The 23,595-nt window shown below is 40.3% G+C and overlaps 3 protein-coding genes across 10 annotated transcripts; all 3 read right to left on the bottom strand.

The window, feature by feature from the left end:
* Positions 1–1,495: 1,495 nt before the first annotated feature.
* On the bottom strand, positions 1,496–8,972 carry LOC114550329 (hemicentin-1). Its single transcript, XM_028571018.1, has 13 exons — positions 8,902–8,972; positions 8,664–8,714; positions 8,216–8,464; positions 7,879–8,145; positions 7,148–7,444; positions 6,167–6,439; positions 5,349–5,597; positions 4,996–5,262; positions 4,000–4,245; positions 3,542–3,850; positions 2,406–2,681; positions 2,044–2,292; positions 1,496–1,950 (listed from the first exon to the last, which is right to left on the bottom strand). Exons 1-13 carry the CDS (start codon positions 8,948–8,950, stop codon positions 1,928–1,930), a joined length of 2,805 nt encoding a protein of 934 aa, XP_028426819.1. The 5' UTR covers positions 8,951–8,972; the 3' UTR covers positions 1,496–1,927.
* A 2,826-nt stretch (positions 8,973–11,798) lies between these two features.
* On the bottom strand, positions 11,799–17,012 carry LOC114550130 (uncharacterized). Of its 6 annotated transcripts, XM_028570691.1 has the most exons (8): positions 16,009–17,012; positions 14,424–14,495; positions 13,974–14,240; positions 13,577–13,834; positions 12,542–12,790; positions 12,335–12,441; positions 12,051–12,072; positions 11,799–11,940 (listed from the first exon to the last, which is right to left on the bottom strand). In XM_028570691.1, the coding sequence occupies exons 1-6, from the start codon at positions 16,085–16,087 to the stop codon at positions 12,350–12,352; spliced, it is 1,017 nt and encodes a 338-aa protein (XP_028426492.1). In that variant the 5' UTR covers positions 16,088–17,012; the 3' UTR covers positions 11,799–11,940; positions 12,051–12,072; positions 12,335–12,349. The 6 variants fall into 6 exon arrangements, with proteins under 6 accessions (XP_028426492.1, XP_028426491.1, XP_028426494.1 ...); XM_028570690.1 differs by having other exon boundaries at positions 11,799–12,072; XM_028570693.1 differs by having other exon boundaries at positions 11,799–12,072; positions 13,577–13,807.
* mapk12b (mitogen-activated protein kinase 12b) lies at positions 17,005–21,942 on the bottom strand. 3 transcript variants are annotated; one of them, XM_028570686.1, is made up of 12 exons: positions 21,595–21,942; positions 20,649–20,747; positions 20,380–20,438; positions 20,180–20,291; positions 19,925–19,954; positions 19,419–19,466; positions 19,211–19,325; positions 19,041–19,112; positions 18,756–18,835; positions 18,183–18,261; positions 17,915–18,088; positions 17,005–17,274 (listed from the first exon to the last, which is right to left on the bottom strand). In XM_028570686.1, the coding sequence occupies exons 1-12, from the start codon at positions 21,928–21,930 to the stop codon at positions 17,210–17,212; spliced, it is 1,269 nt and encodes a 422-aa protein (XP_028426487.1). In that variant the 5' UTR covers positions 21,931–21,942; the 3' UTR covers positions 17,005–17,209. The 3 variants fall into 3 exon arrangements, with proteins under 3 accessions (XP_028426487.1, XP_028426488.1, XP_028426489.1); XM_028570687.1 differs by having other exon boundaries at positions 17,915–18,085; XM_028570688.1 differs by having other exon boundaries at positions 20,649–20,778; positions 21,595–21,790.
* Positions 21,943–23,595: the final 1,653 nt, after the last annotated feature.

Genomic DNA, 23,595 nt, shown 5'->3' with positions numbered 1-23,595 from the left:
CTTCATTACATTTTTTTTTTTTTAACTTATGGAAATTCAAACAGTTTAGATTTTTATGTGGAACGTGTTGCATTGTGTTGCATTTTAGTATTAAGGCTGATTTTAAAAAAAGAAAAGAAAAGAAAAAAAAGACAACCGGAGACCTCCAGTGTAGACACATGTTCCTTATGCAAAAGCTGATGTCATTATTCATCATACTTGAAAAAAATCTGCGACTTTACCGTGTAAATGTATATGTTTAACTATTTACTATTTACTGCACAACTCTATCCATAAATGTATGAGCTTGCAATGTTGAAAAACAGTTTTTGTCAGAACTAATATCTTATAGGCCCTATAAAATATAGTAATATAATATAGGGGATTAACCAGAAGCCAAAGTTTAAGGATAGCTTTGGTATTTTTCAACCTGGACCCTATTTTCCTATGTTTTTGTGTCTAAGTGACTGATGGGAACAACATTTTAATGAAATGAGTCCAGTAGTGACCACTGCTGCAGCCAGGAGCTGTGATACAGGCTGCCACGTAATGCGTTTCTCCACCATCAATTTCCGTCCACTAAAAGTGTCTGACAACATTATGGAAAAAGATCCCTACAGGAATAGAACTTTTTGTTTTAAGAGTAAGATCCACAGAAACAGCCCTGAAATTGCCGTATTAGCCAAACTCACCAGATTCTGTTTAAATAAACACACTGAGCCAACATATTTTCACATGTAAATCGGGTGAATTAAAGGTTTATTTTAACCAAACCAGAGTGGTGATTGTTGGAGCAGTGGATAGACTAATCAAGATGGCTTTTGATTTTGTCTTTGTCGACTTTGGATAAAGTGTGTTTTTACGATGATAAAATTACTGTTTATTTACATGTTAAACAAAAAGGATCTTACTCTTTAACAAAAAGGTCTACCTCGATGGGATCCTTTCCATAATGTCAGCCAGCCTGTCCGTGGCAAAACAAGAACGTTTTGTGGACGGAAATTGAAGGTGTGCAATTGCCCGTTAACGTTACGTTGCACCTTGTCTCACCTTGCTTAAAACTGGACCCATTTCAGATCGTTGCTCCCATCAGTCACAGACAATCGAAGATGGGGTCCAGGTTAGAAAAAAAAACAGTTACCCTTGAAGAAGTGTGAATTTCCAACTTTTCCAATATCTTTTGAATGCAGCACAAGTATGAATTGGTCTCTTTGAGTGCTCCTTTTTGAATGTTCCTCCCATTCTTACAAAACAAAATGTATTGACTATACCGGCTCAGTTTGACTGGAGACTGGAGAGAACTGTGTGAGAGATGAGTCGGAAGTATTTTGCAAATACAGGTCTCTTTTTTTTTTTTTTTTTTTTTTTTTTTTTTTCAGAAACTGAACAAATAAAGGTGTATTTTATAATTTGCGTGTGGGCTGTTGTTGAAGTTAAAACAGTTTTGAAGTCCAGTATTTGATCATCTCAGATGTGTAACATGGGTGATGAATTAGCACTGGGCATTCAGAAAAAGTAAAGTAGTTCCTTGTTTATTTAGCATAATAGTGCATAGTGTTTGGCAAGACAAATGGAAATACATCATGAAAGAAAACGAGATTAGCCTTGTGTAATCAAAACCTGAAAAACGTATCACTCAAGCACACAATCCATATATCCTTTCTCTATATCCGTCTATAATCTCGTTCCGGGTCATAAAGAGCTTGGAACCTGTCCCACATGGAAGTCAGGCAAACACCCTATTCAGGGCACCAGTCCATCACAGTCACAGTAAATGATGCTTGAGCAAATAACAGCCTTAGTGTCATTAATAAAAAAAGATTACCAAACTATAACTGTAATTAAAAGATTACCAAACTATAACTGTAATTAAAAGATTACCAAACTAACTGTGCTCAGAGCAGTTGCAATTTGGGAGAATGTAGTTGAAGAATGTTCTTCCAGTGTCTTAACATCCACACCAGTGAGGATCTGCAGTGAAAAAAAAAAAAAAACATAAATACGAGTCATATAACATCTATAAAACTATGTCTAAACACACCCCAACCTCCAAAAACCGCCTACCTGAGACACTGAGCGTCTGGTTGACAGCCGCCGTCTTCCCGGTGAATGTGTTCTCAGCCTGGCAGCTGATGGACTCTTGGGAAACTTGGCGGTTCACGGTGATATCGACCCCGCTACCGGTCACAGTCTTCCCGTACAAGGTCCACGTAAAGCTGCAGGAAGGGGTGCACTCGGCGGAGCACGTAAAGCTCGCCGTGACCCCGATTTCGAGAGCATCTGGTCCTTTAATGATCACGTTCCTAGGCCCGTCTGCAAGACGAGAGCCACAAATACAAAACCAAAGCATTAGCGGACGTGCAGAAAAGTGAATCAGTCTTTTTAAGTGGAATCATTTCTTCCTTCGACCGCTGGTATTTACTTACCAGGCACCACCGCTGTGGTCTCAGCTGTTCTGTTTTTCTTTGTCGCCGGGTTGAATGCCGTACAGGTGAGGGCGTCCTCGTATGGAGGTGTTACAGGTGTGAAGAGTATGGAGGCGTTTGTAGCCAGGAGCGAGCCTCGGTAAAACCAGTTGATGGAGCAGGCGGGGAAGCAGTCAGATAAACACTGCAGCTCTGTTGTGGATCCAGGCAGAGTGAACATCATCTCACCCACCGGCTCTTTGTCGGGTTTCACAATCAGCACCTCATCTGGCCCATCTGGGTGATAACACAACGTTTTGAATAATGGTACTGATCGGGTGGTAGTCAACATCATTCAGTTAACCAGTACCTTCAAGAAATGCTTTGGCATTTTAGGAAGATTGAAATGAGAAGATTAATACCACTCTCATGTTTGGACGCTAAATATTAGGACTGGGGCGATGTGCTTTTGTCCCGATTCGATTCTTTCACCATACATGGCTGCCGATTCCATTTGTATTGCGATTTTCATTTATGAAGTATTGCGATTCGATAGTATTGGGATTTTCTTTTCCTCCTTGAACAAAAACAAAAGTTAAATAATACACTTCTAGAGACAATATATCAAGAGACATTTCTAAAAACTGATAGTATTCTAAAAATAATCCACATCACATGTCAGTCTGACATTTATTTCATTTGTAAATAAGTACATAACATGAATTTTCAGCTTTTTCTGCTTTGGGTCTGTTTTGCCGGAAAAGAATATGAAGTAATCACCGTCTGTGGTACCGTATAAACAAATCAAATCAATTCTAGGGAAAATAATCTATTTTTAAAATCGTCTAGCAGCCGAATGGAATAGTTTAGCTTAGCATAAAGACTGGAAGCAGAGGGAGAACATCTAGCTTAATTCTGTAATCCGAAGGCAAAAATCTTGTTTCTTCAATCTGTAGAATCTGATTTTGCGGAGGGTAATGTGCTGGACTAATTCTCGGCCTGGAGTAGCGACTTCCTGCAGTCCGGCCTGAGTACCTGGCAACTTCACGGAATAATAATAATGAAAAGAGCCTGGCAAGTCCCTGCTTCTGGCCTAGAAATACTAACAGTGAACAGGATGACAAGTGCATTGAGTTTTCTGACCCTGCTATACTCACATATTACTTGCATCAGGTAGCCAAAAGACAGGATGGGGGTTCCACCCACAACTGCTACCAACGGGTTGGTAGTGAGGTTCCCAGTCTCCACTACCAAACATTTGTATACCCCTTCATCGTCTCGCAAGAGAGAGCTGAAGGTGATTGTGGCGTTGTCAGGGGAGAAATGCACTACGTCAGAGGCTGGCATTTGCCGTCCGTTCTTGAGCCATGAGATGGAGGCTGGATCCTGGGGGCCGACGCACTGCAGAGAGAAAGACTTGCCTGCAACCGGCAGGGCCTGGGAGCTGGGGCGCACTGAGAATGGGTCTGTGCAGAAAGAATATTAAAATAGAACATAAGTGACCGCAAAAGTGAGGAATATTGCTAGTTTACTATGTTAACTACATCATAAAATATAACTCAAACCAATGCAAAATCTGTTAAAACATCAGGTGGGTGCAATATCACAGACTCACCAATGACAGTGAGGTTCTTGGTGGCGCTGATAGTGACGTGAGACACATTGTTGGTTGCCTCACAGGTCAGAGGCCCAGTTTTAGGGTAGTCACTAATCGTGATCTGCAGCTGATCGCCATCGTAAGTCTTCCCCATGAACGTCCAAGTGAACACACAGGACGGAGTACATGTGACATAGCATGTGTATGTGTACGTTTTTCCAATTGCCACGGCACTGTCACCAGCGATGTTGATGTTGAATAAACCTACAGAAGGAGATGACAGGGGACCCTTGGATGTATCATGCTCGTTTTACAAGGTTACAGCAAAGTGTGGGCGATCAAAATGTCATCAAATTCAGATAATGCATCAATGCCATTTAAAGATTATTTCTATCGCACGAGTGTAGTAAATTGCAATTAGGGTTTAATATAACCTGTCATGAGGGCCATAAAACTGGAAAAAGTGGAAGGGGTGAAGCGTTTTTACCCATTCTTGTTTCTATTTCATCTTGAAACTGTATCCTCGGTGTGACTTAACACAGCAGCACGGGACTCTCCCGGATGATGATGTAACAGTCCTATAGGGTTGTGCAATGGCCACCAGTTTGAAGCAGTTTCTGAGAAATCATGTTTTGTCCATAATTTTGCATGGCGGACGGGTCTAAAAACTACAATACCCATTCATTTTGGCTGCTGTTGCCATGAAGAAAAGGCCAATCAGAGGTGTGAATAACAGCGGTGGCAAATTCAAAATGCTTGTTGCTGAAATGCTTTAGAGTTTAATAACTCTTAATAAGCTTCTACCTTCTTTTTTTATGTACACAAGCTTGTGTCTGTGACTTTTTAATAAAATAGCTGTAGACGTGCTCTAACTGAGAATCACGTAACATTATCTATGGGGGAAGGTAAATGGTACTTTCACTTCCAGAATCAATGGCGTCTGAAATAGCTGCTCCCATTTCACAACTCTACTGATTGTTGATTCTCGTTTATAGGTTACTTTCTTTCACGTACTTGCCACCTGCAGCTGCCGAGCCCTATAGATGTAGAGATTTGAGGCGGTGTCCTGGGCCTTACAGATCAGAGTTTCAGAGCCAACAAAACTAGCAGGTGGAGTGACAGTAATGGTGTTGCCCTGTGCAGTACTGAACGTCTCCCATTCCCAGCCAACGGTCCAGGAGTAGCTGCAGGACGGGTAGCAGTCAGCTGAGCAGGTAAAGATGGAAGCAACTCCTGCAGTCAGAAAGGCTGGACCGCTGATCTGTACGTTTGATGGTCCAGCTGAAAAGTTGGAAATTGGTTAAAGGCATTCCTCCTTAAAAAAAAAAACATATGAGCTTGAATAAATATTTTTTTGCACTTATTACCTATCACTAGCAGTGTCTTTTGTGCAGTGACTGATATTCCTGTAGCTGGATTGAGTGCAGTGCAGGTCAGGTTTTGTGTTGGCAGTAGTTCCTCAAAATGCAAGCTGAGATTGGAGCCCTGATAGGTCAGATTACCCCTGGTCCAGGTGAACTGGCATGTCGGGTGACAGCTGGCTGAGCACTGGAAATCATACGCTATTGCTACAGTCATTATGTCAAGCCCACTGATCACCACCGAAGACGGCCCGTCTGCGGTTAGAGGGGGAACAGATGGATAAACAGATAGGCCTCTTTAAAAGTGGCATTAATTCACTATTTGACTTTTTCTTGTTTAACTTATTTGCCAATAAAGAAATAGATGCAAAATACTTAAATAGGCGTGCGTGAAAGCCATTACTCAAAAGTGGCTTGCACATAAATTTACATTATGATCCATTACTTTTCATTTGTTGCATGAATTTAACTTAATTTAAGGGGAGACTATAGGGAAAGTATTTTGACCAACAAATATCAACATGAAGCTTCCCCAGTTGATTACTTACATTAAGACAATCATCTTTTGTTTTTTGAAACATGTACATGGTAATATTCAAATGAGGCATTAACTATTGCTAATTTGTGGTGAATTTAGGAAAAATGTACAGGCGCAAATAGACAAAGTGTTGTGAAATAAACACCTATAATATGTATTTTGGAGGGTTTTTTTCCCCCACTAGTCTGAAAGAAGACATTTTATGGAAGGAAAATAGCCCCAAAACTCAAAATCTTGAATGTCTCCCGTTAAGTGTGCATTTGACTGATGGCCCTTGAATACTCACAGTCAACTTGCATCTTGTAGCCAACAGACTGGATGGGGTCCCCTCCCTCTGCCACCACGCATTGGTATAAACCTTCATCTGCCTGCAGGAGAGGACTGAAGGTGACGGTGGTGTTGTCAGGGGAGAAAAGCACTCGTTCAGATGCTGCCATTGGCTGTTTGTTCTTCAGCCATGTGATGGAGCCTGGGTTCTGAGAGCCAACACACTGCAGAGAGAAAGACTTGCCCGCCACTGGCAGCGGGGTCTGGGAGCTGGGGCTCACTGAGATGGGGTCTGTACAGGGAGAATATTCAAAACACTGAGTTAGCAGTAAAATAAGATAAGATAAGATATGATACAATATACTTTATTGATCCCACATGGGGGAACTTTCCTTGTTACAGCAGCTCAAAAGAAAATTCACACACATCAGAACAACTGATAAACCGTGCAATAACAAATGTGACTGTGCAATATTGTAAAGACATTTTATTATCTAATAGTTATTTTACTTTACTTATATTTATTTATTTATTTGTTGTTGGTTTATCTGTGCCTTGTACTTTCCCCCCTATCCCTTCCTGCTGCAACAGTGTGAATTTCCCAATTGTAGGATTTTGAAAGTTGCATCTTGAAAAAGACAAATACACATTAAATGGGAATAGGAAAAGAGGCATTAAAAGGCACAAAAAGCATTATAAGAAATAGAAAAAAATTGAATAAGTGTAATAATAATAATAGTAGTAATATGTACACTATAATTAATGGAATTGTTGGGTCTTTGTAAATTATAGTGTGGTATAGACCGACTCTATCTGTAAAGTGTCTATAAATACTTGTCATACTATAAATAAAATTGAATTGAATTGAATTAAAACTATAAACACCCGTATTATATACAGGCAGAAATAAAATATAAAAATAGATGAGATGAACATTAAAGACTTGATGCGATGACATCATATCATTTTTTTCAAAATCAAGGTGCAATATTACACTCACCGATGACTGTGAGGTCTATAGTGGAGGTGATAGTGGTGTCAGTCAAAACGTTAGTTGCCTCGCAGGTCAGAGGCTCAATTTTAGAGTAGTCACTGAAAGTGATCTGCAGCTGACTGGCAAACTTTGTCTTCTCCCCCTGATGCAGGATGGGTATCTGGATCTGGTCCCCATAGAGAGTCTTCCCCATGTACTGCCACGCAAAGTTGCAGGACGGGACGCACGTGGCTTGGCATATGAACACGTACTGCTGTCCCATCGTCACAGTACTGTCCCCAATAATGCTGATGTCAGATGTGCCTAAAGAAGGAGTTTGTGGGGAAATAGGTTTGAATGTATTGTGCTCATTTCACAAAGTTACATCAGAACATGAATTCAATCAAAAGTGTTACAAATGTTCTCAACAAGAGGTCCATGTACTACGTTTTAAAGATCCCGTGACTGCATCTCACAGCCTTCATCAGCAACTAGTTTTATTTTTGGGACAAAACACAGAAAGTCCATTTGTCACATGCTTGAATGTAGTGTGACAGCAGCAGTAACATGCAAGTCAACTATTTTGAACCAACATATTAAATCAAACAATTTCACTGGCTTCCATCATGTAGAACCAAACTGCTTTAACAGTAAGCACACATATTTTATCTCATGCAATCTAACCCGTGGGGGTCGACTTCTAATGTAAGCTACTTGTTGATTGTCATTTCTCAATCGAGGTGGGTTCTTCCACATACTTGCCACCGGTAGCGACACAGTCGTAGAGATGAACAGATATGAGATGGTGTCTTGAGCCTCACAGATCAGACTTTCACTGAGGACAGTACTGGCGGCTGGAGTGACAGAAATGGTGTTGCCCTGTGCACTACTGATCGGCTCCCGTTCCCAGACAACGGTCCAGGAGTAGCTGCAGGACGGGTAGCAGTCAGCTGAGCAGGTAAAGATGGATGCAACTTCGTACGTCAGAAAGGCTGGACCGCTGATCTGTATGTTTGACGGTCCAGCTGAGAAACATAGATTTGGTTAAAGAGTGTGCAGCTGAGGGGATTTGAATTCACTATGGTTCATTCATACCTGTCACTTGCAGCGTCTTTTGGACAGAGGCAGACCTCCCGGTTGCAGGGTTGACCACTGTGCAGGTCAGGGTCTGCGTTGGCACTCTCTGCAGCAGCCGCAGGCTCAGCTCAGGCCCCTGAGTGGTCTCGTTACCTCTGGTCCAGCTGTACCTGCAGTCCGGGTAGCACTCCGCCGTGCACTGGAAACCATATGGGATTCCCACTGACACTACATCCACCCCGTCAATCTCCAGGGAGGATGGCCCGTCTGCAGGGGCAGGTAGAACAGATAAGGCTTCACTTTTTTTTTTTTTTCAATTTAAGAACGTTCAAGGAAAGTGAACGCTTTTGAATGAAGGCTGTGACGCATAACACAGGAGGAAGATCAGAAAAGAACAACGAAAGTTTGTTCTTAAACATTTTAATATAGTAGTTATGGGTCAGAATCAGAATCAAAAGGATCTTACATGACATTTCCCCCATAGTTCCGCTGTTCTCAGTTTCACTGGCAGAAAATCCTTGGATATGAGAAAAGAGAATACATTATCATTCATTTTCTGGCAGCTTATACAACATGAAAAAAAATAAAAATAAGTCAACAAGCATGTAATTAAATCTTCATTAAAAATGTCTAAAATGATGAGCATTTAACTCATTCTGCTAAACCGCTGATCAGATGAGGATCCAGCAGGGCGGCCCTCTTACCTGCCAGGCAGGTGAGAAACAGCAGCAGACAGGCGGAGTGAGGATCCATGGTTCTGCAGACAGTCAGAACAACTGTCCATTGTCTCATAACCATCCACACTCTTATAACGCACGGTTAAAAAGGCCTCGCCCACTGTTATCACTCGCTCATACAAAACACAGACAACAAATGACCTAATGTTACTGGCAAAGGTTATCAGCTGGCTTTATTCTCTGCACAGGGCGTGCATGCAAGCAGCCGACATACAGTATCGTGTGGTTTGGACTTCTCTGGGTTGTGGTTTCTTTTGTGCCTGCACACCTGATCCGAGTCAGACAATGTGGCTCTCTCTGTTTTTCATATCGGCCTGTGGTTGCAGATGTAAAGATAGACTCAATTTATCACAAAATCTTGATAGTATACAACTCCAGCTGCCTGCCAGATCTGATATGTTTTACTGTTTTCTTTGTGGTTCTGTTCATGTATTTACCTTTACATAGTTCCTCTACTGTATGCTGTCGCTGTGGCAGGTCAAAGCTGCGCTGCTCGTGACGTTCATGTTGTTTTCAACCACCTCTGATTGCAGTTTGCCCCCCATCATATGAACTTAAGCATTTTGTCTCTACTAATTTGATGATGAGTTGACTGATTGGGATTTCTTTTTTGCCATTTGGTGGCAGCAGAAACAAAGTAAACACAACCTTTGTATATGAGGTGGGGGGGATACCTGGCTCTTTAGCTGCTAAATGCTGCACTAAGTCACCAGCTAGTCTCTAACTGTCTGCTGTCTGGTGCTGAGCAGGTGTGCAGTGGGTTGTTAGTGACGTTTCACTGAAAACAGCCATCTGTGGCCAAAAATAACACTGTGAGCCATATGGATATGTACAGTAATAAAAATAAAAATAGCTTTATTCATTAGTTTTTGTTGTTGTTGCCTTCAGCAACAGGATGAGGAAGACCAAAGATTTGACATTTTGTTTGAGTGAGTCCTCCCCCCACCAGGTAGTGTGCAGTGGGTTGTTAGTGACGTTTCACTGAAAACAGCCATTTGTGGCCAAAAATAACACTGTGAGCCATATGGAGATGTACAGTAATAAAAATAAAAATAGCTTTATTCATTAGTTTTTGGTGTTGTTAGGGTTAGGGTTACAAACCACAGTGGAGCACTTCTCAGAAAGTGTTTGTCAGTGGACTGATATGAACCCTGGGTGTGTCCTTAAACTGTCACTGCGATTTGCCAGCATAAGATGACCGCAAACACGTACCTGAAGCGTGCGGAGCATTGAACTGACCTTACATTTAGATTGCATTTTAACACATAAGAATCTTTTTTTTTTTTATTATTTTTTGCGCATTTTAGGACCTTTATTATATAGGACAGCTGAAGATGTGAAAGTGGGGAGAGAGATGAAATGACATGCAGCAAAGGGCCTGCAGGTCGGAAGTTGACCCTGCGGCCTGCTGCGACAAGGACTGAGCCTTTGTACATGGGGCGCACGCTCTACCAGGTGAGCTCTACAGGCGCCCCATTGTTAGTTATTTTTAATGAAATGCTCTTTGGCTGGTTGGAAATGAGCCTTCTCGTTAAGAGTGATCCCACTGTTCCCATTTATTAATCACGGATCTGTAAAGTCAACAACTTATTCAACGCATCATCGCTTTTGCCTTTTTGGTTGGTTAAGTGAATTATCATGATGAATTGGAAAATTCATAAACCCAATTGCTTTATCACAGACAATTGGTTAAGGGACTTTATGGATTTGCTGTCAATGGATCGGGCTGCATCAGCCCTCTATGAATTTGATAGAGGAGATGAAGGACCCTGGATCTTTATAAGACTATACTTGGAAAAAACAACACACACACACACACACACACACACACACACACACACACACACACACACACACACACACACACACACACAAACACACGTACCCCATTGTGTTGTATGTGTATGTGGCTTGTTATTGTCTTGTCAGAAAAGAAAAACGTTAATCGCACATCTCAGTGGTGTACCATCACCATCCAACCTGCAGGTGGAGCCAGGACTGAATGAAGGGGCATCACATCAATTTATCAAATCATCAAACATTCTCACTAGACTGCCAGTTTAAAGCCACTTCACACACCCACACACAGTCTTTGTCACTTGTTTAGCCTGATCAGACCTTATCTCAGGACTGTGCGGTTGTGTACAAACTATGCTTGGTTGATATCTCCCTCGCTCTCCTGTCAGTTTGAATGCACTCATTAGGGTGGAACTAATCACAGCTTTATGATTTGCATCAGTTCATTTAGGCTTAGTGACTATAGTTCAATTCCCAGCATAGCTCCACCCAAACAACCTGCGCAGAGGTCTAACTGAAAACACCTGTGTCTGGTCCTCAAGTATGGAAACCACTGTTGCAAGTCAGTGGTGGAAGAAGTATTCAGATCCTATTCTTAAAGTAAAAGTACTAATACCACACTGTAAAAATACTCTGTTACAAGTAAAAGTCCTGCATTGAAAAGGTTTCTTAAGTAAAAGTATGTAAGTATAATCAGGAAAATGTACTTAAAATTAAAGTATTAAATGTAAAAGTACTTAATGCAAAAAAATCCTCACATTTTGGAAAATGGAAACGATCAAAACAGTTCTGTCAATCAACTGTGCTGGACTTGGATTGGATAGTTGAATTTATAATAAAACATCCTATTTTATAAACTAGTGTTAAAAAACGTTTGTGAAAGTGGAGTGGCGAGGAAGAAAGTGGCCTGAAATTAAAAGACTTGAGTAAAGTACAAGTACCTCAAATTTGTACTTAAGTATAGTACTTGTGTAAATTTGCTTAGTTACATTCCACCATTGTTGCAAGTATAAGATGTTGTGTTTGTACATATTTTGTAACTGAAGAAAAAGTGTCTGAGTCTTGTGGTAAAAGTCATCATTTTATTTCTGTATAGATAACATTTCAAATGTATCAATGTGGAAGAATCTTCCAGATATCTTCACAACTCCTCAGTTCCGACATCCCATGTGCACACGTCGATGACCAAGTGCTTTTCCACGCCTCGTACTAGAAAGTGCAAACAGGGGTTCAGCCCACTGTCAACACGAATGGAAAAGGATAGTATGCAGCGTGAGATAACCGGTACATGAGTCATTAATTCTCCACAATTCACCGACCTTTCTTCATCACACATTCAATCTGAGAAAGAAAGATCAAAGACAGAGACAAAGACAGAGAGAAATTAGTTTTAAAATGGTAAGAACAATAAGTCTTTACCTGCTATTACAGCTGCAATAATTGCACAAAATGATAAGAAATGAAATAAAACAAACAACTACAAATAAATATGAAAATGAATAATAGAAGTAATGTAGTAAGACCCATGCACTTACATTTTTAAAAAGCAACTAAAAATAAAAATGTTGCTGGGATCATACAACTCTACAATATTAACCCTAACCTGTCTGCAGCTGGATCACATCAGTGTGAAGGCACCAGAAATGATGAAGGCCAGCAGCAGCACAGCTAGGGTCGCTTCAGGACGAGTGGACAGGTTGCGATCTGACCCTGAACACAAGAAAAAAGAAGACAAAAAAACAGGTTAAGTAACAGCATACACAAGTGTTACTATGATGTACTTTTATAAACCATTTTATGGCTCATCCACCTGCTATTTGTACAGTCTTTACAGCTGTAGTTGTCCTCCTTGAAGCTATGTTTTGTGCCTCACACCTGAGAGTGACAGATTGAAGCGGATAATCCACCGCTATCTCAATCATGTTGCCCCTCACAGTCTGGCTGTCCACAGACGACACATAGCGACAAGAAGGCAGACATTCTGCAGTGCACACAAACTTGTACTTTTTTGCAATTTCTATTACGTCGGGGCCTTTGATCTGGACATCAGATGGACCAGCTGTAAGAAAGATAGTGAGGCTAGATCATTGTTGAGAAAGAAATTGTACAATCAATTTTGTGCAAAGGCTTTCAGATAATGTAATGTTCATTCAGTTGTCTGTCCCTAGCAAACTTGAACAGACATTTCTAGTTTCTATCAATTGGTGACTAAAAGTAATAATTTCTTCATTGATTAATCTGTTTGATTTTGTGTGTAGGTGGTAGCGTATTAGCTAACTTGTAGTTTGTTCACTAAGGTATAGTTTGACATTTTGGGAAAAGCGTATTTGATTTCTTGCAGAAAGTTAGATAAACTGTATAAACATGACAGTTGTATTAATGACAACTTTTATATTTATTCCCCAGATAAGTAGCAGGTTAGCTAAGCTTAGCATAACAACTGGAAACAGGGAAACAGCTAGCCTGGTTTGGAGAAAGAAATAGTCTGGGACATAACCCCCTATAAATTCACATCTTGTCGTTCCACTTGGATTTTTTGTACAGTTTAAACAATAAATAAGCTTTAGAAGTTCTGGTAGTGTCTGATGTTTCCAGTCCTTATGCTATGCTAGGCTAAGCTAAGCTAAACGGCCACCGGCAGGAGCTTCATATTTACCAAACAAATATGAGAATTGGTATTCATTTTCTCATCTAACTTTTGGCAAGAAAGCAGGTAAGCGTATTTCACAAAATGTCAAACTATTCATATAATGCTTAAAACTAGCTATGAATCCGGGCCCCTCTTTTATTAATAAAATAATTTGACTGGAAAGGTGTTCTCTCCAGGTTTGGGACTTTGACTTACAGGCCACAGCTATGTTCCGAGTAGCAGTGTCAAACAGCCCAGACACACTATTGGTAGCTTTGCAGATGAGCATTTTGGAGTTGTCCATCTCCAGAGGAGTGACTGAAATAACATTCCCTTGACCACCTATCCATGGGCCTTTATCCGTCTTCCAGGCATAGATACAAGATGGCCGACAGTAGGCATGGCAGCTATAGGTGTGGCTCACTGATGGATTCATTAGATCGGGGCCTGTGATGGAAACATTGACAGGTCCAGCTAAGGTGAGAAAGACAAATAGAGTCATTAGGAGGGAAAGACATTCACAAAGCACAGAAGTTATAAATACAGGCCAATCCTTCATAAACAAACCCTAACAATGTCTTGTTTAAAAATCAAGAAAAGGGCTATCACTTACCTAACACTTGCAGTTGCTTTGTTGTCGTCGCAGTTAGCCCTGTATCTTCAACTGTGACTGTACATGTCACTGTTAATTCCTCCACCCAATTGTTAACAGTGAAGGCTAGCACATTGCCCTGACCCTTGGCTATCTGTCCATCCAAAGACATAGAATAGCTACATGCAGTTTTCATCATCAGGCAGTTGGAAAAACACTCAACGCTGCTTGGCACGCCCACAGTGACGTAGTCCGGACCAACAATTGTACAGCTGATTTTCACTGCTTCTGGAAATGTCACAATTACCACTATAATCTAGTGTTCACATTTCTTTACAGTCATAAATCATACCAAGATATTACAGAATTGAATGAAATTAAATTATTTATTTAGCATCCGGACATTAACATTGATAAAGATAGCATCTTTAATTTAGGTTTTATTGTTTATTTGAATAGAAAACCACTTACCCTGGTCATCGTCGTCGTCATCGCCATCTAGTCCAGGGGTCTCTCCATCTGAAGACAGTACTGGCTGAAGGCCTACACGGTCAATGAAAACATATTTCATTTTTATCTTAAACATCAGCATTAAGCATCAAAGTCCATTCCTCTCCTCAGGAATACTATTTTGATTTAACAATCCCAACTCAAGTCCACTTACTTCTTTTTTCCAGAGCTTTCAACCATATCAAATAGTCTTCATCAGCGAAAGGAGTTTGCTCAGTTGTCATCAAGATTGTTGAAAGCTACCAAGTGGACTTTAAGTTTGGATTGTTCGGTCAAACTATTATTTCCAAGGTCAATAATGAACTTTGATGCTTGAGTTTTAAGCTAACACGGACGCTAAGTCGCGGCTCTGAATAAAATTATTAGCAACTGAGCAAGTCAGTAGATTCATCCCGATAAAACTGAGTGACCATATCACACAGTCTTCATCGGCAGATGGTGTGATATGGTCAAAAGCTTAGGCAAAAGACAATAAATGGACCTTCATTTGGATTTTCTTGTCGAACATCTTGGGAAATTTAACAATCCAGCAGTGGTGGAAGAGGTATCACATCCTTTACTTAAAGATAGGCTATGTAACTTATCAAAGAAGAAATAACATTTCAATGAAAAGTGAAATTCATAAGCAATAAAACACCCCTGCTCATTTGAATACACTCCATTTTGCTGCTACAGCCTTACTAAGTCTGGCATGACCAGTAACTTATTTTGGCTAATATTAGCTTGCATTAGCAAACTTTACATACTGTGCAACTGAGATTTGTTTGCTAACTTCATAACTCCTTTTTATTCACGTTACCAATAAACTATGCTTTAGTATTTATCATTATCTTATAATTCTCACTTGTGAATAAAGTAAGAATTGTTTAGCAAACGTTACATGGGCTTGCAATACACAATGCCACCATGTCAAATATACCACATTCTATGTAGAAATACAGCATTCAGTAAAGTGAAAGTACAGACATATTATGAGCAAAATATACCTAAACTATCATAACTAATAACACTCATTTCACAGGAAAGAAAATGTGTGTTTAGTATGTATTATATTATTGGATTGGAATTAGGATTTTACTGTTGTAGGTGGTTGAGGTGGAGCTGATTGTAACTACTTCATATAGTGTTGTGTATTTAAATCTACAACAATGTTTCATAATTTAAAAACTGATATTTCTTAATGTAAAATCTTCATCTTTAAAGTAACTAGTAACTAGAGCTTTCAATTACATGTAGTGGAGTAAAAAGTAGTATATTTTCTTCAGAAACGTAAAGGACCAGAAGAAGTATCTTAAAATGTAAAAACTCAAGTGAAGTACAAGTACCGCAAACATTTACTTTAGATCATGATTTATACATTTATCACATCACATTTATAGCAGGTAATATACACAAAGTAAGGAGTTTTCCAAGTAAAACACAGTAAAAGTTTTTCCCAAATCACTATGGCAGCACTCACACACCTTGCCAAAGGACTAAATTATCCCAACTAAAAACTGTGACTATGCCACTGGTATTTTTGTTCAATAGGAAAATCATGTATTACCTGCCAGAAACAGCAGCAACAAAAGCCTGCTGAGGTTTGAACGTCCTCCGTATTGTTTAGATTTATAGGTATTCTCCATTTTCCCATATGAATCTGAAGTGTAAAGCTACCAGGAAATAGAGAACTGGCACTGCATAGTCAGTCAATATTAGCAGGCAAACAGCTCTTATCAGAGAGATCTGAGGAGAAACATATATGCCTTCTCAGTCACTCAAATGAGAAGTGCATTGCTGTTAATTGATGGCAGATCAAAGTCCATAGAATGTGTTTAGAAGGAGGTTTCACCCTGAGTGACTCTTTGCAGATCGTCAGTAGGAAAAAAAAAATGTTTTTTACATATCTTTACTGGTAAATCCAGGGTCAGTTTCCCAGATGAGATGGGAGTCCATGGAGAAAGCTCAGATGCAAAAGAGGAAAAACTTGAGAGCAGCAGTGCTCTCGCTCCAGGCTCAGAGCCAGTTTAAGGGGAGTGTTTTGGAGTTTGTAGGATGGCGTAATGGTTTAGAGATGTGTGGAAATGTCACAAGTCTGATCACCGTAAAAGGAAATGTGTCCTGAACAAATATGGAATTCATATTGAAAAAAACACATACATACAACAAAATCTAACAAGACATCGTCATAACTCAGCTCCACCTAAAATAAACTGTGAGAATAAAAGCCATTTCTGTTGGCCCCATTTTCATTCACAATTTTTTTTTTTTTTAATCGTAACATGAAGATACATTGTTTTTGGGACAACCAGTGGTTAATATGATGCGTGTGGCATCATTATTCACTTCTTCATTCCCAGCTTCAACCTTGGTACTGTACAATGGGTGACCTCGCCCTCAGCTCCAGAAATGCCAGAAATTATCAGAATAAATCAAAGAGCAAACAGACAAAAGAAAACTGCTACATAATGGATAGACTGACTTTAAGGAAGCAGTCACAGTTAGTGTGAATTTGACCATGTTATCTATGGATGATGGCTACATAATCTGACACACACACACACACACACACACACACACACACACACACACACACATGCACTAAAACACAACTGAGCCTCTTAACAACTGAGAAAATCACATTTATTCATTCAGACTAATAATATCCATTACTCCTACACAAACACAACAAAGTCAACAAGAAAATAATATTTTTGGGTGCGTGTGTATGTATGTGTGACGTGTGCAATATTGTGTGCATGTGTGCCTTAAAGTGACGTCTGTCTGGAGTCCCTGGATGGCCTGAAGGTCAGTATCTCTGTGAAAGTGTGACCTGTACAAACACAAAAGACAGGAGTATGCATCGTCCATTCTAAATTGTGTTTGTGTCCTACTTTCACATCCACGTTCTACACCTTCGCCTTCACCGCCAAACTGCATTTCTCTTCTGCTACCTCTCCAGTTGTACATATAATAAACGGCGCCTGCTGTGTATTACTACGTGTTAAGATCTTCACTGACCTCCTCTGGCAAACAGCAGGTACTGTGACAACACAGAACACTGGCGATCTGAATTTAGGATGAATATTAGCAAAACAAAATGTCCCTTAAAGGAGAATAAAGCTTTAAATGGGTGTGTTTCAGGTGCCCTGATTTATGTCAGTCCAATATTCACTCTCCTTTTAGTTCTGTTTTAAACTTCCTGAGGGAAATATCTGACTCTTTAGCAGCTAAATGCTCCACTGTGTTTACCAGCTAGATGCTAACTTTGTTTCACTTTAGTGCGCTTAGGCTAAAACACTACACAGTGCTGAGAGGAACTGCAGGATAGAATGATAATTTGTCATCATTTCTGCAGGTTTGTCACTACAAGCAGCACCTTTCAAATTCCACAGTCTCTTGGACTCTATGTTGGCATAAAACATTGATTAATTCAGCTGTAAATGTAAACCGGCCTCTCCCCTCTCTCTTACGTTTCCACTGGTCCAGCGGCAGGTCTGTGTTGTCCATGGTCTGATCGTAGGGCAGCGCCTCAGTCTCCTCCTCGGCATCTCTGAACTCGCTGAAGAGAGGCAGCTCGAGCGCCTCCGAGGCACTCACCCTCTGCTCAGGGTCCAGGAGCAGCATCTTTTCCAAGACACACACTGCTGTGTGTTGCAGATATACATGTCAAGGTCAGCATGACAGAGTCCAGTGCGCCAACACCAGGGCAAACTGGAGAATCAACAGATCGTTACGTACCATTTGAGCTAGCTTTGGAGAAAAGAGAGAGCAAATCTTTCTTTGGCACTTTTGGTAGACTTCTGATGTAGTTTTTGGCCTGTCGAGAGAGGAAGTGGAGAGAAGCACGACAAAGGTTGGTAAACTAAGGGATTTCCATAAGCCACAGAGAAGTTAGGTATGGATAGATTTTATTCTTATACCTTTTATCTTTATATTGACCATTTTATAGCAAAATATACACTCTTCACTGACACACAAATTATTTAGTATTTAGTTATATGCTGTGAAAATAATTTGTATTTAGTGAAAAAAGGAGTGTTTTAAACATACTGAGCAAACAGGAATGGATGGTTATGGAGCAGAAGTGGTTTGAAAAGTTTCTATGGACATTCTGATTCTTCTTTGTGTGATTAAAATGCTGTCAAACTCACTATTGGAATGCACTGACAACTAGGAAAGCAAAATGACGACAGCCGCTGTTCTCTTTGAGGTTTTGAGGGAGCAGACTGCAAACTTTTTACAACCACCTTTCAATTTTTTACATCCAGTGTGTGCATCGAGTGCATCTTTAATATGCCTGGTACGACTCACATCTTGGCTCTGTAGCTTCACAACAAAGTCAGCAGCTGGGGTTCCTGTAATCTTCATGATTTCTCTGAGCTGGTCCAGGTCTGGCAGTAGCTATGGTCAAGTATCAACTGTTGCATGGATGGATTTTTTTTTTCCCTTTCAAAAGTTAGCTTTCTATTCACCTTATAATGCTAGTGTGATCAACACGTACAGACAATGAAAACAGCAATTAAATGATGAGGTTTGACACAATCGGTGCAAGAGAAAAAATCAAGCCGAGCCAGCGTTGGTGACAGTTAAGGATACGATCGCTTCCTTTGAACAGCGGCTTTCCCAGCAGCATCTCTGCCATAATACAACCCGCCGACCAAATATCCACTGCAACAGAGAGCAAAAATCAGCTTTGTTGTTATGAAATAGGTCTCTTTGCCTTTTTTTCTGCACACCTGTTGACACAAAATGTTAGGAGAGTTTACCGGTTTGTGTGTAGTGCATCCAGTTGAGGATAACCTCGGGTGCTCGGTACCAGCGTGTCACGACGTAGCCGGTCATTTCTGCGTCGGCCTGCCTCGCCAAGCCAAAATCAAGAATCTGAAAGAGGGGAAAGAAAAATAAGTGTAACATGGAAATGTGTAGGTGTATGGGATGTTCACATTATGAGAGCTTGATGTGAAGCTAGAGTACCTTTAGCTCGCAGTCCGGGTTAATGGCTAAATTTCCAGGTTTGAGGTCCTGTGGGAAACAGAAATGTGAGAGGAGATCAAGTAAGTGATAGGAGTTATCAGAAGACATTCGTAAATATAATTTTATAATGAAATCACTCCATTTTAATTATTTTACTTTTACTCCCAGGGCTGAATCCAGCCATTCAGTATGAATGTGACAATCCCAGATTTTCAAAATCAATTCATGCAAGTTATACTAAAATCTTCAAAACAAGCCGTTAACTGGGTGGGCGAAGTCAAAGATGTTCAGACATCTGGGACATTTCAGTACAAAATGAAATAGACAGCGTATCATTCTGTCTTGAGTTGAGGAACACATTCAAATGCACACACACACACACACACACACACACAAACAGAGCAAAGCTCCCTGTGTGGGAATCTCAGGATGAATGGGATTGAGTGTCAAAAAGAGCAACAGCCCCACCCGAAGGCTCATAGCCTGAAAGGTCAAAGTTCACGTACCCTGTGGATGATCCCTGCAGAGTGGATATACTGAGGAGAGAGGAGACACACACAGACAACATCAGCAACTTGGGCTCCACTCGCTGAAACAAGTCTATATGACCCTCACTTGGATAACTAACATGGTAATCACATTCCCTTTTGAGTAAATAAGACATCATTTACACTTATTTACACTGCTCTGACAGAAACTGCATGTATGCTGGTGAAGGTAATGAGGAACATGCGTGTATCTGTGTTGGTCGTGGTGTTCACCTTGAGTCCTCTCAGCATCTGATAGACGAGGAACTGCACCCTGTCTTCTGATAATCTCTCCAGCTTCATCAGCTTGCCGAGGTCAGTGCCCATGAACGGCATCACCAGGTAACTATGGTAACAGAAGGAGAGTCAGATCACTCCAGTGTAGTAACGAGCCTTTTATAGTCAGCAGTGAGACGGAGCGCACGGAAACTTACAAGTCACGCAAGCGGTCCAATGCAATCTCAGCAGTGAAAACATCCAACAGCCCAATGACCTGAACCGGAGAAATAAAAAACACAAATGAAATCTGATTCAAACATTTCCATATCCAAAAGACCTTGAGACAGTTACTGTATGTTGTAAATTCCCTTCTTAATATCCCTTCAGCCTGTCCGATCTGCTTCCACATCACGCTGCAGTCTCGTTCCCTTTGTTTTAAAAATCACACAAGATGCTTTTTAAAATACTTGGAGAGCGTTCTTACATTTTCATGCTTCATGTGTTTGAGGAGTCGCAACTCTCTGTACGCCCTTTTGGCAAAAAGTTTGGACTGGAAGGGTCGATGAAGTTTCTTGATGGCAACCTGCGTCCCCAGCCGGCGGTCCCATGCTGAACTGAAAAAGACCGATACAAAACAGGTTATATTTCACTTTAGGTGTTTTTTCACAGAAGGCATTTAACAAGTCTATAAGGATATCTACAGGTGTAATTAATAACATCTAAATGGAACAGGGCCTCTTTAATAATATCAATTACACCTGTGCCTTTTTTGCTATCATAAGTCACAATGTCTGCTGTGAGGGGGTGGGGGTGATTGAAGACAATGTAGTGGTGCATTCTATACACTTAACTCAGGCTCTTTGACTTCTTCCAACAATGAGAATGGAGAGGTGGGGGCGGGGGGGTTCTTTGTTGACCCTCATCCATACAACACAATGCAAAGAAAGGCCCTGTAGAGCCAGCTGTGGAGAGACTGCTGACCAAAATATCCCAAACCAGCAGTGTAGCCTACTGCTGCTGCAGGAATATTATAAAATACTCAAGTACAAGTAAAAGTACTGAGCTAAAAATATACTTGAGTAAAATAATGTAAAAGTGTCTCATTCAATTATCTAGACAGGGTAGGCTACTTTTTTACTTTCGCTTTATTGTTTCTTTCTTGTGCATTAGGAAAAGGTCTATTTTGATTTTTTTTTTTTTAAGTATAATACTTAAAATACTCCTTTACAAAATACTTAAACATATCTACTTCTGTATTACCCCTGTAGCCTATTTAACGCAAAGTAAAATACAAAAGAAGAGGTGGTTTTGGATGACAATGCATTTGGTAAATCCGATTGGGCGACATGGCATTACACACTGGCCTCAAATCAGCTGACAAAAACTCAATCAATACTTCTCTGGGCTGTAAAAGTTTGTGTTTAACTTACCACACAGTCCCATAGGCTCCTGTTCCGACCTGCTTCAGGTCCCGGTACCTCTCCGGAACCTCCCACACGGTTTTGTTGACCTCCTGCCGGTAGAAGCCCGTCCTGGACCGCAAAGCCATTCCCTAGCGACTGGACAAGGCTGAGGTCGGGATGTGCGTGGGTCCGCTCCGTCCTCTCATGAGAACCAAACCGAGATTCTTTTTTTTTCCAAACGCCCAAGACGCGCAGTCCGTCCCGCACACTAGAGTTTGGTTGGGCACAAATTCCTCCGGATAAACCCAGCGGACAACTTGAGCGATTTGCAGGGTCGCCACACACACACACACACAGACACATTGTTAATCATGGCTCCTGGTCGCCCAGGGCAGTCTATGGGTGTGTCTACAATGTGGGGGGAAAAAAGCCACAAAACATCTGCCCACCCGAAGGTTATTATACCCCTATAATACTCCTGTAAAATCCTTATGATGTTTATGTAATATTCCTGCAGAGTAGGCAAACTAGCCTGTAACCTTACAGTTCAAGTCATAAAAGAATATCTCTCAACACTTAGATAGATCTTTATTGTCATTGTGCTCAGAGTAGGCTACAATGAAAATCAGTTTCCCAGCTCTTCAGCAGTGTGCATAGAAATTTAATAAATACAACAAAAGTTAAGTAAATAGAACAAAAACAAATAGAGAAAATATAAAGAGGGCTTATCTAATTTTGAGAATACTTTCTGTGTTACAGTTAAAGTGAGTATATTGAAAACGTTTTAGTTTAGTTTGGTGTATTTGTCATTAATACTACTAATACTATTTATGTTGGTCTTAATTATAATCATGTTATGTTCTTTTTATTGTCCTTTGGTGTCATCACAATGTTATATACTATAATATTCTGTATGCTACACTATACATTTCTAATCTATACTGTACTATAGCTCACAACAGACTATACAATTCTATTCCATTATAATCTATACTACATTATAAGCTACTATACTGTACTATTCTATTTTATACTCTGCTATACTGTCCTATTCTGTTATTGTAAACTATATCATAGGCTTCTACACTATACCGTACTACTAACTAGTCTGTACTATACTATATTATATCCTTTTCTATATGTGGAAAACCGAGTTTATGTGCCCAAAAGTAATTGTTTAACATCTCACCCCAGAACCAATGTGCATCAGCCTCCACCCTTCTAGGAAGGCTAATCTACAAGTTTCTTGGAACGTGACTAGGCCTGGTTCACAGTGGTGTTGCAATTCCTCCCATAGGTGTTGAATGAGGTTAAAGTCAGAGCTCTGTCAGGGTAAATCATGTTTCTCCTCGCCAGACTGGAATAACTGTTTCTTTATGAAATTTGCTTCGAGCAACAGGAAAGGGCCCTTTCCCCAACTGTTGCCCCAAAGGTGGCACACAAATCATACAACACAATTTCACTTAATTGTAACAAGGGAGCCTGGACTAAAAAACGTTTGCATTGTCCTTCACATTGCAATTTCCATGTTGTATATCAAATAGACTGAATGTTGCAGAGAATATATAAGGCAAGACAAGGCAAATTTATTTAAATAGCACATTTCACCAACAAGGCAATTAAAAGTGCTTTACATAAAACATTAAAGAGCAATTAAAAAACAATTAAAAACACTCATTAAAGATATTAGTAAATAAAAACAAGCTATATTGGAATATGACGTATGCTGTATAAAACTGACACTACAATGTAAGAAATGAACAGTAACTTGAGTAGGTAGCATCAAACAGAAAAGTCTTAAGCCTTGATTTAAAAGAACTGAGAGTTGCAGCAGACCTGCAGTTTTCTGGGAGTTTGTTCCAGATATGTGGTGCATGAAAACTGAGTGCTGCTTTTCCCTGTTTAGTTCTGACTTTGGGAACAGAAAGCAGACCTGTAGGAGACGACCTGAGAGGTCTGGGTGGTTCATAATGTAGCAGAAGATCAGAAATGTATTTTGGCCTTAAACCAGTGCTTTTTAGACCAACA

This window comes from Perca flavescens, chromosome 23 (assembly GCF_004354835.1).
Source record: "Perca flavescens isolate YP-PL-M2 chromosome 23, PFLA_1.0, whole genome shotgun sequence".
Taxonomy (NCBI): Eukaryota; Metazoa; Chordata; class Actinopteri; order Perciformes; family Percidae; genus Perca; species Perca flavescens.
This window is presented reverse-complemented; position numbering and strand designations above follow the sequence as displayed.